General features: G+C 51.3%; 5 protein-coding genes across 5 annotated transcripts; 2 read left to right on the forward strand and 3 right to left on the reverse strand.

Annotated features, from left to right (window-relative positions):
- Positions 1 to 741: 741 nt before the first annotated feature.
- T310_0015 (uncharacterized protein) lies at positions 742 to 2,994 on the forward strand (the record flags this gene model as incomplete). Its single annotated transcript, XM_013477101.1, has 5 exons — positions 742 to 843; positions 992 to 1,160; positions 1,228 to 1,395; positions 1,489 to 2,204; positions 2,254 to 2,994. 5 exons carry the CDS (start codon positions 742 to 744, stop codon positions 2,992 to 2,994), a joined length of 1,896 nt encoding a protein of 631 aa, XP_013332555.1.
- A 1,623-nt stretch (positions 2,995 to 4,617) lies between these two features.
- On the forward strand, positions 4,618 to 5,502 carry T310_0016 (uncharacterized protein; the record flags this gene model as incomplete). The annotated part of the gene is made up of 1 exon (XM_013477102.1): positions 4,618 to 5,502. One exon carries the CDS (start codon positions 4,618 to 4,620, stop codon positions 5,500 to 5,502), a length of 885 nt encoding a protein of 294 aa, XP_013332556.1.
- A 900-nt stretch (positions 5,503 to 6,402) lies between these two features.
- T310_0017 (Glycosyl transferase family protein) lies at positions 6,403 to 7,593 on the reverse strand (the record flags this gene model as incomplete). The annotated part of the gene is made up of 3 exons (XM_013477103.1): positions 6,403 to 6,952; positions 7,003 to 7,438; positions 7,539 to 7,593. 3 exons carry the CDS (start codon positions 7,591 to 7,593, stop codon positions 6,403 to 6,405), a joined length of 1,041 nt encoding a protein of 346 aa, XP_013332557.1.
- A 1,261-nt stretch (positions 7,594 to 8,854) lies between these two features.
- Positions 8,855 to 9,865, reverse strand: T310_0018 (uncharacterized protein; the record flags this gene model as incomplete). The annotated part of the gene is made up of 3 exons (XM_013477104.1): positions 8,855 to 9,198; positions 9,249 to 9,545; positions 9,610 to 9,865. 3 exons carry the CDS (start codon positions 9,863 to 9,865, stop codon positions 8,855 to 8,857), a joined length of 897 nt encoding a protein of 298 aa, XP_013332558.1.
- A 1,198-nt stretch (positions 9,866 to 11,063) lies between these two features.
- T310_0019 (Alpha/beta hydrolase) lies at positions 11,064 to 12,249 on the reverse strand (the record flags this gene model as incomplete). Its single annotated transcript, XM_013477105.1, has 3 exons — positions 11,064 to 11,991; positions 12,027 to 12,035; positions 12,092 to 12,249. The coding sequence occupies 3 exons, from the start codon at positions 12,247 to 12,249 to the stop codon at positions 11,064 to 11,066; spliced, it is 1,095 nt and encodes a 364-aa protein (XP_013332559.1).
- Positions 12,250 to 14,247: the final 1,998 nt, after the last annotated feature.

Below are 14,247 nucleotides of genomic sequence, written 5' to 3' on the forward strand. Positions count from 1 at the left end.
AAACAGTGTACGGAGTATGCAGTCCTCACAGAGTAGCAGAGTCTGCTCCGGATGAAGACTCTGCACAAATCCAATGCAACGGCTCGTGTTTCTGTCACTTCTGGAACCTCCCAACGGCACGGAAGCGCCGGTGGCCCACATTGACGGCGGGACGCGCGATCGACGGTGAGAGTCTCGCTTCTTGATCTGACTGGATGCCAGCTGGCCGTTCTGATTTTGGTCTGTCACCAAGTAGTAAGTACACCTGGCTAGCCCGGTCCCCGCCGCGTCAGGCCGTTGCATCCATCTTGTTGAGTGAGTCCCAACTGGCTGTTCACCAGGTCCACCCGTCAACGGCCGATATGCCAGAGCCCTGCTGCTGCTATTAAATTCTCCTCCGTCCTGTCCAGGTTTCTGTATTGTCCTGTCATTGGCAGACAGCACCCAGCGAGGCCAGCGAGGCTGGCTGAACAGTTCTGCATGCTGCAAGCCACAAATCGCATGGCTCCAGCAAAAGACACCCTGCCCGCAAGCTAAAACGGCGTCCAGATCTCCCCCTCGCCTCCCACCCTGGTCAGCGACTTTCTCCGAGATCTGTTATCTCGTCGTCCCTATTCTCGAGGCCCTGTTCGCTGGGCCGCATCCTATGACATGACCCCTGCTGCTGCTACCCTCCTGAGGTCTGGAGTCCCTGCCTGGGCGAGGAGCCTTCTGCAATTGACGGCGGCCTGAGCCCGGCCGCTGCTGCTGGCCGCGGCCACTATGACCGACTCAGCCCGCAGCGAGGCGAAATCCCAAAGGCCGAAGAAGACGGCCAGCCGCCAGTCGCGCTCCTGTCGCGTGTGTCGCGTCCGCAAGGTCAAGGTAGGTGCAGCGCGAGTTGAAGAAATTTAGACGGCCAGATGCTTTTCACATCCATGTGCCCTCCGCTATGATATCATCACCCTTTTGCCGCCCATTATCTACAGCTGAATTTCATATCGCGATCAATCTCCCCTGACAATCTATCTAGTGCGATCGAGTCAAGCCATGCCATGCTTGCTGCGCTCACGGCCACCCCTCCGAATGCGTCTACGACCTAGGGCCGGGCGATGAGGATTTCCAGCCTATCAGCCAGGCCGACGAGATCCGCAATCTGCGCAACGAGATCAAGGAATTGCGCGCGAAGATTAGCCGCCAAAGTACGTCTCCACTGACCAATCCGCCTCACCTAGCTGGGCCTTCTTTTCGGGCTATGTGCGCTTACAGTGACGCACTCAGGAGAACACGCTTCTGGTGCGCGCAGGCTGGCTGAACTGGAGCGGCTCTTCGACGCGATCCGCTCAGCGCCAATCGATGTGGTCGATGACCTGATTGGGCAGATTCGTGCCGGCCGTCGCGGCCTGCCTCGTTCAGGGACTGCCGATGAGGATGACGGTATGTTTCCGGTACTTATCAATCAACTATGACCTACTATGCACTCCTGACAACATTTCACTGAGAGGATTCGATCTAACGGCCGTCATCTAGCATCCGATGGAAGCTCGACCAGCAGCTCGAGCTTGATGACCTCGCGCCGCCTGCTACCCCTGCGGCCCCTGCCATATAGCAGAGTATCACCGTCCGGATCCGCCGAGGCGGAAGAGCAGGACGAGTATGACTTCAACACCGACAGCGGGTCCCGATCTCGATCGTCCAGTGCGGACACCAGCAGTACCAGCGGCAGCAGCAGCAGTAGTGCCAGCACCATCAGTATCGATGACGACTCGTGTGGCCCTCTGTCGCGCTTCGCGTCCGCCAAGCTGGCTTTGGATGTCTTTGTCGAGCGCTTTCTCGATGCCTTCAGTCCCGAAGTCGACAGCAGCTCCGGCCGCGCAGGCGCCTTGCGCGCCGCGGCCAGTATCCGCATGTTTTCGCCCATGATCGCCAATGCCTTTGACGCGGTCTCCATGACATTCTTCGGGCGTAGTGTCAAGGATCCGCGCATCGAATCCGCCGGGCTGCAGCTGTATCCCCGCACGCTGCGTTCGTTGCAGCAGGCCCTTCTGGACCCGGAGCGAAGCCGCGCGGAGGCGACGCTGGTGACGGTGACGCTGCTGCTGGCGTTTGAGAGCATTGAGCGCACCTCGCAGCAGGGCGTCTCAGCGCATGCCATGGGCGCGATGCGCCTGATGCAGCATCGGGGGCCGGAGAACCACATGTACGGCGTCGAGCATCTCCTGTTTACGGAATTGCGGCCTTACTGGGTAGGCATTCATTAGGGTTACAGCGTGAGAATGTGCTGATCATTCGCAGGTCGGGGCTACCATAGTCGACCGCAAACCCACCTTTTTCAACGAACCGGCCTGGAAGACGGTGCCGTGGTCGGCGGGCACGACGGAGAAAGACCTGCTGCATCATCTGCTGGATCTGGCGGTGGAAATCCCCGAGCTGCTGTGGAAACACGACCAGCTGGCGGCAGCACAGCGATCGCAAGTTCTGGGGCGGACGGAGCTCCGCGTCAAGCAGACGCAGTTGTGGAACGGCATCGCTGATCTGACCTACCGGTTTCTGCAGTTTAAGCAGGACTGGATCGACTGCTATCCGGCGGGTGCGCCGCAGGAGACGGTCGAACCGCAGGGCCCGGACGAGTTTCCGGTGTTTCGGTACTACGATCTACGGACGATGAAGGTGGTCCAGCCGCCGACGTTGGTCTACCCGGACCTGCGGCTGCTGCAGACGGTGTGCGTCTACTCGGCGTACCGACTGATCCTGTCGACGATCGACACGCGGCCTGAGGGCGCGGTGACGATGGCGGAGAAGTACCAGCTGGCGTGCGACATCGCGCGGAGTCTGGAATGCTATATCCGGCGCGCGCCGGGCAACATGATCAATCGGCTGGCGCTCCCGGTGCGAGTCGCCTGGGAGGCGTTTCCGCCGGGCGGTGTCGAGCGCGACTTTCTGCGGCAGGTGTTTGCGCTGGTTGAGCAGCGCCATGCGCTACGGTTGTGGGGGAGTTCGATGCCGGAGCTGTCTCCGCGGGCGGGATCTCCTTAGCTGTACGGCATCTGTGGAGGGAGGACTACTCCGTAGTTCTGTGGTGACGATTATGAATGATGACGGACGAGGACGACAGCGACGATCACGATGGAATCGTATAGCAAGTTACCATTACTCGATCTTGCAGGTCCATCACGGGAAAATTCTCGTGAAGTGCACTTCTGGCAGACTATTTCGTTTCTTTCGCTCTACTGTACCATATATTGGAATTCTCCTTTCTCATTCTCCTTAGGCTGGCCAGGCTAGTGAAACAGGCAGGTATTAACTAGAGGTAGGGCGGCTGCAGTGAAGATTTATATACCCCAAGTTGTCTGATGATCATCATGTCACGTGTGGATGTATGTCAGTGTTGATTGATGAATTTAGCTCGTTCGTATGGCCCATAGCTGCTAAGCTTCAGTACGGTGTATATACCTCAGGATATATGACACGGCGTCATTACTCAGTTGAGTACTACTACTCTACTACTTACTACTCTACTACTGCATTGACGACTATTCGTAGTCTTCTACCGCAACTACATACTCCATTGCTTCTATATCAATAATACGAAGAAAAGGAAAGCTAAAAGAAGGAAGAGCATGACTATGATGGCAAAAAAAAAAAGGAAAGAGAGAAGAAACGAGAAACAACTGCATCGCTCAGCTGCACCCATATACCCAAACTAGTCTAGACCTAGCGAATCTGAAAATCTGATAGCTCATCACTCCAACGTCAAAACACGGAGAAATTCCACCGCAAGGGCCTCAACTATTGAAGCTTGTCTTGGGCTGGACTAACGAATCAGGTTTTCCCCCTTGACATTCCAGGGAAAGCAGCGAAACGAGCGGAGCGGGTTCGGCGGAGAAAATACTCCGTACGGAGTAGTACACACAGTACGGAGTAGGGATGGAGTGATTATTCAAGCTATTAATACTCCGCATTACCTATGTATGGAGTATGGTGCTCTCTGTACTCTGTATGTTAGGGACAACAGGCTGTACTGTATATTAGGATTGGCTGATTGGCTTTGAGAGATAGAGATCCTAACTATGTTAAACTATACTATCCTATCCTATATTCTAGGGAGAAGAGAGAAGAGAAAAGATACGAAAGACAGCGCAATTCAATTCCACTACCCCGATTCATTCATCCGTAGGTATTAATTATTGGCTAATTAGTCTATCCGTATTCTCGATTATTCAAAGATCGCCGATGCGGTCATCAAAACGCTGATAATTTTGATAGATCATACCCCCGAATCCACAATGGGCAAAAGCCGCAAAATAAACTCGGCCGGGACGGGACGGTCAAAGTTTGGTATATAGCTACATTAGTAGAACTGTACTCTCTCTATCCCTGATTTGTACGGACTAGCTAACTGCTGCTGGCGTCAGCCTACATGTGGGATTGTGGCTTGATTTAACTAACTTCTGCAGATCTGGAATGCAGACGTCTGGCTGCTTAGATAAATAAATAGATCTGTTTTACTTTACTTTAATTCATCTGTCACTCGCTCTTTTCCTCGTTTTGTATGTATATCTGATACTGACAGCTGCCAATGCCTTGAGTTGAGTCCCTAGGATTGCTCTGTGGTCATTTCTATCTGATTACTCGAATATATACACATACATGCCAAGCATGCCATTCTCCTTCTCCTTCTCATTCTCATTCTTATCCCTGCTTGCTTTCCTCTCCTGCCGTGTCCTCGCCGCCGTCTATCCCGACCCAGCCAACGACTTCTCCTGCCACAGCGCCATCCATCCCAACCCCGTCATCCTCCTGCACGGCCTCGGCGCCACCTACTACGAGGACCTCAACTACCTAGGCGACTGGCTGCGCAGCCAGAACTTCTGCGTTTTCAGCCTCACGTACGGCGCCTACGAGGGCCTCCCACCGCTGGGCGGCCTGCTACCCGTCAACGAGTCCGCGGCCGAAATCGCCTCTTTTGTGCGGGATGTCCATGACAAGACGAATAACGGTACTGGCAAAGTCGACCTCGTTGGACACTCCGAGGGCGCGTTTCAGACGCTCTACGTCCCCAAGTTCGAGGGAGTCGCGCCCCTGATTGACCATGTCGTTGCCATCGCGCCGCCTACGCACGGTACCTCGTTCGCTGGCCTCGTCAACCTGGCGTACGCCCTCGGCGGGAACGCAACGCGGGAGCTGGTCAGTTTCGTCCTGAACACCGTCGGCTGCCACGCATGCGACGACCTGGCAGACGGCGGGTGGGCAATCGCGAAGCTGAACGACGGACAGCCGATCGCGCAGGCAGGCAACAGCGTGACGGTGCTGATGTCGCAGGACGACGAGCTCGTCACGCCGCCGTCGACGTCGGTCGTTGACGAGCCTGGCGTGACAAACCTGTATGTGCAGGACGTGTGTCCGTCTGGTCCCGTGGGGCATATTGGCGAGGCGTACGATCTGAATGTGTGGAATTTGGTCCTTAATGCGTTGGAGGACACGCCTGATCGGACGTTTTCCTGCACGGTGGGGGCGCCGGTGTTTGTATATACAAGGGCTTGACAGCTGTATACTTGCAAGATCATATATACAGCCGGTTGATTATATCCATTGTTAAGTCTAGGTCATCATCTAGTACTAGGCAGTAGCTTGGACGATATCGATACATTTCGCCAGACAAGCGTAAATTGTCCGCTCTAGTTGATCATATCTGGCTGATTGATATCAGTAGGGAATAATTGCTGACGTACGAATACAGATCCAGATAGGTAGATAATAGACAAGAGGTCGTAAGAAAGACGTCCAGTTCAATGAAAGTTGAAGATATACAAGTCCGTCCTGGACGAAATAGCATGTTTTGTCCGTGTGTTTAGCTGCGTTGTGTGAAATAAGGATACTATCGATAGTTCGATCTGATGACGCTGTTCTAGTTAGAGCATGTCTGTCTAGATTTCTTGCGTGTGGACCAGCAATCAGGGAATGCATATATATACTACCTTTCTTCGCATGGGTAGCTCTATCTAGAGAGACGAAATAAAATATCCTTTTTTTTGCTGTGGTTGAAATTGAAATTAATCGGAACCCATTAATTAAATCAATCTGTTTGGAAGTAATAGAATATATTATAACATTATTGGTCATGCTTGTCATCTACTATGTAGATCATAGCTGGATCGGTCGAATCTGTCACTGGTATGATGCGGGTTCTTGAATTAGAATAAGAATAAGATATTTGAGTTGCAATTCATGGTTGCAATTCAGGGAGATTGATGAGTTGAATAAGGAAGATACCTTGTTGCGTTTAAATCAAAATCCCAATATCATTTGTCCGCTGAAACAGCTGCTTGAACTAATTGTAGAAAGTAGTACATACATACATGACATCATCAACTGATATTCATCTAGATAATTAAATAAACTCATACAAAACACGACAGACAAACACATGCAAATAAATCATATCTAAAACCCATCGTTGATCCCCTCCTCGCGCTCCGTCCGTTGTCGGTCTTCATTCGCTGCCCACCACCAGCCATGCGTGATCTCGTCCGATGCTTGGAAGGCCTGCAGGCGCAGGTTGCCATGGGTATTGCCATTGCTCGCGCTGTTGTTGCTGGTGCTGTTGGTGCTGGCTTTCTGCCCTTTCAGGCCCCGCTCATGCCACGGCTTGGTCGCAAAGATGTAGTGCACCACTTTGACCTGGTCGTCGCGCCAGATGGCCGAGTGCACGCCCTCCCACCGCAGCGTCTTGAGCGCGTTGTACACGTACGGCAGCGCCACCCACCGCCCCGCGAACACGTCAGACAGCAGCCCCTGGTCCGGGAAGTCGTACTTGTCCACCAGCGACGGCGTGTTCATCGCCTTCTGGATCTTGCTGAACACGCCTGCTGACGGGTTGATCACCAGCAGCCCGCTGTTCAGCATCGCGACGCCGGCGGACGGCGGCGGGCCCTCCGTCTGCGCTTTGGCGGGGTGTGAATGCTGCGTCGTGAAGGCGCAGTTGGCGGGGATCCTGTTGCAGTCAGCTTCAGTCTCTACACACATATCTCTAGGAGGACGAACCAGTCCTTCGGATAGTGAGGCTTCCGCAGCGGATTGCACGCGCAGGCATGGCTGGCCGCAAACACGCGCTGCCCGGTGCCGTTCAGGGCAGGCGCATCCAGCGGCAGCGTCATCAGCTCATCGAGGTTCTTGCGCACGAGCATGTCGCTGTCGAGCAGGACGACGCGGTCGTACTCGACGAGCGAGAACGCCACCAGCTTGGTCCAGGTGTCGTTGAAGCGCGCGTCGGCCGTGTAGTGCCGCCCGCCCGCCGGCTGCAGGAAGGGCACGCGCCTCCGGGGGATCTTGCGTGCATCCAGGGCTGCCAGGGCGGTTGCGGGCACCGTGTCGGTGTACAGTGCCACGAGGGGATACTGCGAGCCGACGAGGCGTAGCGAGTGGGCCAGGGTCAGCAGCCCAGGCAGATAGTCGAGGTTGGTGATGAGGCTCGCCCAGACTGCAGTCAGTCAGTCAAAATCTTATACGGAGTATAGAGAGATAGATAGCAGAGAAACGATTGATAAGAATCCAGGGATGGTTTTATGTACAGTACGTACCTCGCTTCGCCCTGCTGGCATCAAGCGTCTCACTCTGATACTCCGGAGGCCGCATCTTGTCGCGTGAAGATAGGAATGATACAAATAGCTATCATCAAGGTGATAAATGCTGATCGGAGCAAGCCTTCATTCGGAACGGAGAAGACGGCGAAACAGGAAAAACGTGACGGCGGGAAATGGCGCAATCGAATTAATTCCAACGGGGCTAGCTTGGAAATGATTAAAGTCATTAATTGACTGATCCATGGACGAATTACCTGCGAACGATCGCCATGGTGACGCGTTGGATGGTGAGGCGGTCGTTGGGAGAATGTGAATTTATGAATATGGAGGATTCGGATTATTAAATCGTCGTCTCCGCGGATTAAATTAATTCGCGTCACGGTTCGGAGCCTGTCACCTGCATTATCCTGGCCAACTCTTGCGTCTGCTAAGGAGACGATTGCTGCTAGCTACATAAAGTACTTGATAGGATTTTTTATTTTTATCTTTGCTGCTGAATAATGGAGATGGAATGATTAATAATACAATGTGGCATAACTCGAGTTATACAGATGAGATCGTCATGCCCCAAAGTACATACATACAGACTGTTTCGTCCTGCTGCTGCGGCCTTACGTCGATGGCGTAGGAGACATCCGCAGGTCAATTAGATACTAGCTGTCTATCTCAGCTTATCTAGAAGATAAGGCCTACTGTCCTCTTCTGTTCTCTTTCTGTTCTTTTTCTTTTTCTTTCAGTTCAACCCCGCAGTCACCTGCCTTTTTTCGATTAGTCAGCAAGAATCCGGACTCGGCGATTCAAAACTCCGATTTCCGGATCTTATCGATCGCCTTCGCTATTATCACCATGATTCTTACTATCACCATCACCATCTCGACGACTATCACAATATGCTTTATGCGGCTGTTCTGAAATAGTCAGTTGCTAGGATTATATACTATGCGACTGGCCAAGACAGTTTTTCGCCTTGATCGCTCAGTCTGGGTTTACTCTTGTTTGATGAATTTATCCTTCATGCTGGTCCTGTTCTTCTCACCATCATTTTCTTCTTATCTTTTCGAAAGTCTCTGCCTTTTACTTGACCAATTGATATGAATATAGACACAATTCGTTCCTGACACTGCAAAGTATCATTTCTACAGACAAATGAATCCAATCCAATCAATCCATCACCCATCACGCCAATACGCCTCTATCAAGTACAGACCATCAAATTTCATCCAAATCATATTTCGCCCGCAGATATTATTCCCTCGTACAATTAACCAGGCAAGGGCGAATTCAGACAAAGGCGAATTTCTGCCATCGGACTGTTACATCACCGCCAATCCTGCCACCACACTGCCCACTAGCAGCACGATATTCCACACCCCTGGCACCGTATAACTCGGGCTCGCCGCCCCCGGCTTCCGCGACCCCTCTGCCACCTTCCCTGGCCGGACGCACGTCAGGGTTCGCGTGTGCACCGGGTCCTGGGCCACGATCTGCAGCCCGCTGGGCCCGCCATACGCAACGAGCAGTACCGGCGTGAAGCTCTCGACGTACATGTCGTACTGGCCGAGGACGGAACCCAGCTGGTCAATCGACGCGTTGAAGCCGCTGACGGTGAACGGCTGGTTGCCTGGGGTGCCGCAGTAGGAGGAGGTGGTGAGCAGGGCTGCTATCGTCAGTATCTAAGCCTTAATTAATGAGTTGGAGGCGTCCTACCCTGCGATGTAGACTTGTTCAGAACGTTCTCGACCGGCCAGCACGAGTGCGGGATCTCGATCGCCTCGCTGAGCCCTGCGCAGATCTGCTCGTCCGTCCCGTTGGTCGCGCTGTTGCTGCCCCGGTCCAGTACGGCATTGCCGATCGCTGCTTTGAGATCGCCGATGCAGGCTGACGGAAAGGCCGTCGCGCAGGTGCCCGTGTCGCCATGCATCTGCGCGATGAGCGAGCTGTTGCCGATGCCACCGAGGAAGGCGAGCGCGCAGAGAGTGTACGGCGCGGTGCAGACCTGGTTTCCTGCAGGACGTTAGCGGTCGTCCTCCCCCCTTTCGATAGATCGATAGATCGATCTCCTGCTCACCCTGACTGTCCGTCAACCAGATCGCCTCGGTGGTGACATAGATATCGCCATTGTCGTACGACGACCCGTTCATCTGGACGCCTTCTATTACGCCGGCGTTGAGCATGAACGAGACGGGCTGGTACGAGTTGGACGCCGGGTTCCACACCGACAGAGTGGCATTTTCGCTGCCGGTGGCATTGTACGCGTGCGCAGAGCCGACGAGGCCCAGCACGAGCGCCGTGAGGAGGAAATTCCTATCGACTGCGCGCGCCATGGTGATCTCGAAGTCAGAAAGAAAGCCATGTTGGGGAATCGCCCCTTAAAAACTGCTTTTTGTCCGCCAGGCAGGGGGGCCAATCAGCGCAGACTGCCGATCTAACAATAGCAGGCGATAAGCGACCGAATGGGAATCCTGTGATTGCGGAGTTGCAGTTGCAGCGAGACTAGCGAGCTGGCCGATACGATACGGCATGTTTCACTCGTGCATAAGTATGGCAACAAAGAGATTTCAGCCATTCAGATCGTCAACCATGGACCAAACAAAGGTTAATCATCATTAATTATCATTAATTGATGGTTCTTCCAAGCCCCTCCCCTGGATTGCCAAGCCAGGCAAAGTTACGCCGTCAGCCTTGTGGGACAGTCCGGGGCTGGCGGATGCAACCATAGCCGATTACATAAATGGCTGAAGTCACTCGCTTTGGTTAGTTTAATTTCACTCAATCAGGTAGATCGATCAGAGGCCGTAGATAAGCAGTATCACATAACTACTACTCCATTCACCGCAAAAAGCAATAGCGGAGACTGTGCCATTTTTTTTTACTACAAAACCTGCATGCATCTCATTAAATAATCTTCCAGTAAATGCGATATATAGTGTCATTAAAACTAGAATATTTTTCAATTCAGAAAATTGGTTAATTTGTAATCTATTTATGCGTGATATATTTTTTTTACAAAAAAAAAAAAGGGACACAAATATCACAACGACTAATTGTTCCATAATGACTGGTTGACTCGTTTTGGGGGAAAAAATATATTTCTGGAAAAGCTCGAATTCTCATAACAGTGTGTTTTTTTTTCTTCCCCATAAAAGTCATTTGTGGAATCTGTTAAATTTTAATGTGCTCTATAATTGTTATGTACTTTTTTTTTTAGTATATTTTTTTCTGTTTCATTTCTTTTTCTTTTTCCTTGTTTTCTTATTGTTCTGAAAGTTATCAACAGTAATATTTGCATTATTCGAGAATGACATTAGTAGTATATACAAAAAAGAAAGGGATATTAGGACTAATTAATGGCTATCGACCTGAGGAATGATTCTCTAATACTGGGTTAAACATTTATTCTAAGAATAACGTTATCACATAATTCCACTTACGCAGACTACAGAAAAATATAATGTGATGGACAATAAACACATCAAGAAAACGAATTCCTCAAGACAATTGCAGCTACACTCCAGAAGAATGCTAGTGATACACCCCAATCCGTCCAAACCAGCCCTGCATCTTCTCCACCGTCTCCTCCGGATTCTCCTCTGGAAAAAAGTGCGCTGCCCCCTCGCCAATCCCCTCAGCTACCAGCAGCTCCTTGCCAGGCACAACCCAGTCCTGCCAGACGCCTGGCACGTCGAATCGCCGTCCGATCCCCGCAGCCGAATACAGCACCAGCGTTGGCACCGCCAGCTTGCGTCCTGCCTCCTGGTCTTTCGTCTGCTGCTCCACGTCCTCCCTCGCGCCGGCCGCGTAGTCGAGATTGCTGGCCCGGACGACGCTCTCCTGCTTGAACGAGGTCTCGTACACCTCCAGCGCGCCGTCTTTGGCTAGGTTCTCTGCCCCCCGCGCACTCAGCTGCCCCCACCCGCGCTGGAACAGGCGCCTCACGAAGACGTCTCCGCCCATCGCCTGGATCATCTCCGTCGCCAGGTCGACGTTGGCCAGGAACGGCCAGTGGTAGAATCCCACCGCTTCGGCCGGGCGCGTCATGCCCTGCCACTGCACGAGCGTGGGCACAATGTCCATCAGCACGGTGCCCAGAATGGTGAACTGGTTTGCGTACGTGTCTGCATCGACCGCCAGACGGTGGCAGATGCGTGCGCCGCGGTCATGCCCGGCGAGGACGATTTCGTAGGGGCGGGACCGCGCAGATGTCTTCTCGAGCAGGCTCGTCAGCGCGTCGAGGATGGCCGCTCCGATGGTCGCCTTGTCGTGGGACGTCTGGGACGGCGTACTGGCGCCGTAGCCGGGGATGTCAGGGACGAAGAGGGGGATATTCGCTGGGAGCAGTCGGATGACCTGGTTTGTTAGCTGAATGTAGCCAAACAGGTTATAGATGATAAACGTATATACGTACATGGCGCCACCTGAGGCCAGTAGGTCGTCAGCATTCGCAGCAGTCCTGAGGAATTATTATTCAATCATGCAACGACGTACATGAAATTGCTGCAATTGTCAGCAGAACACACCCTCGTCAGGTAGTAAGGTAGTAAGGTACTCACGTCTCTGGATACCCATGAATCAGCACCAAAACCGGCGCATTCTCGCCCAAGCCGCGACTGAATCCAGATACGGTGGAGCCGGACGAGGTAGGGATGGCAAAGGGCTCGAGACGATGGTCCGGGAGGATTGTTGCCAGTGACAGAGATGGAGAAGCCATGTGTGCAGTATCAAGGCAAGAGGGAAGGAAGGAAGATTTGCTATTTGCGAATTAATTAATAAATTACCCCGTACAATGCTGGAAGTCGCAGCGAGGTTGATGGAATGATATTTCGATTTCAATTTATGAATAAGAAATGGATGTGAGATTGCAGCTGGCATGATTGCTGACCGGATAGACGGTTGTTATGGTTGGTTGGAGCGCCTGGGGTCACGTCGAGCGGGGTTACTGACTCCAGCCTAGGCAAGCAGGGAATTTAGTTATTAGCGATTATTATTACTCCCAATTGGAGATGAAAAGACGACCAAATACTTATTGCCTCGGATCACAGACGGAACAGATTGAAACAGCGATGAGGATAGTTGATATTGTTGTTGCTTGTTTTCTTTTCTAGTCAGTATTTCACTTGTATTTTAATTCTTCTGATTGCTTTACAGGGTAAATCCATGCATTACATGGAGCAATATCTATGTTGAGCTGAACCCAAGTTGAGAACACTGTTAAATAGCCCAAACTTAATATCAAAAGCTTGACAAACTCAATTGCACGACTGTTAGTTGATCATCATCCCGACGGGATCCGCTGCCATGTCTGAATTTAATTGCCTAGTTGAGGAGCAGACTTATATTGGTGTTCTCCAATTGAAAAGAATCACACAACACAATTCTAGAATCCATTGGATGCTATATAAGGATAGGTCAGATTACTATGTCCTAGTCATATACTGGTGCTTGTCTCCATTGCAAGATTTAATATCCCATCGATCTGGCTGGCGATGCGCCAGTTCCAAAGGGAGTAAAATATCCCTGTAGTATTTTTCTCTCTGTTCGAAATTATTTTGATCACACACTTTTTGTTTTCCATTTTCACTCTTGTTTTTCTTTTAATTTATTTTTATTTATTCAGGCTTATAGCTACTGATAGACCCTCCTCTGCTACTGCACCAACTACACAGGCTCTGCTTTCTTGTCCGATATCAATGTGCCCCAGTCTGCCCTGACCCTTACGACCGGCGAGCCAAAGCTCTTCATCAACAACTCCGACTCTGGATGCCCTATCTATTGCCAGCTCTGTGCTGACTGCAGCACACCCATGATGTCTAAGGCCAGTGTTGGGCCTGGATATGATCAACATCAAATAGGAGACGCTGGACGACTCGGACCGGGCGAAGCTGCAGGATCTGCAATGCAGATGGAGACTTACTATAGTAGCAGGGAGACCCGACCAAATGCAATGCAATTGATTAGGGATACCCCTTCCTAGAGATTATGGATTATAGTTTCACAAAAAAAGATGCTTCATTAACAGATGACAGGCTTTTAGCGAAAAAAGTACGATCTAGTAGCTTTCTGAGCATGATGTTGTTTGATATTGTTTGTGACTTGCACCTGGTTGATTATCCTTGGCTATTTGCTCTTTGCTTCAGGAGATTACTGTCGGGGAATTTCGTGTTTAGCTTTTTATTATCAATTCAGTTAGGCAATGAATATCTAGTAGTTACCAGTAGGTATGTACAAAATGATGTCAGCACTAGTTGTCAAGGACAGGGTTTCCAATAAAGCAGACTAGGGCTGGGTGAATTGGAACAGTGCGGAAAGCCCTTCTAATACTGTATGCATATGCCGAGTATTGGACAAGATGGGCCTGTCATTGCACTGGGATCTTTTTGAGTTTCTTTGTTTCTTTCATGAGAAGATGTCATATCGCATCTGATTGGTTTGGGTGTCATCATGCGGCTGAGAATTAACCAGTTAATGGTATCATACCTAGGTAGTAATTAACTGCATCGAGTCTTGTTTGACTCCTACCTCCATGCCAGTCTCATGACTTCCAGCACCCCTTCACATAGACTGACTGGCAAATCGCTTAATATGGATCAATGGGACGTTGAACGATGCCAGCGCCTTGACAACCCCCAAGTTGTATATGTGTGTGCATACGTAGGCAGATTTACATGACAGATTTGACAATTGTTATGCGTTTTTGTTTTTTTACCAG

Source organism: Rasamsonia emersonii (genome assembly GCF_000968595.1).
Source record: "Rasamsonia emersonii CBS 393.64 chromosome Unknown ctg1118621759657, whole genome shotgun sequence".
NCBI lineage: Eukaryota > Fungi > Ascomycota > Eurotiomycetes > Eurotiales > Trichocomaceae > Rasamsonia > Rasamsonia emersonii.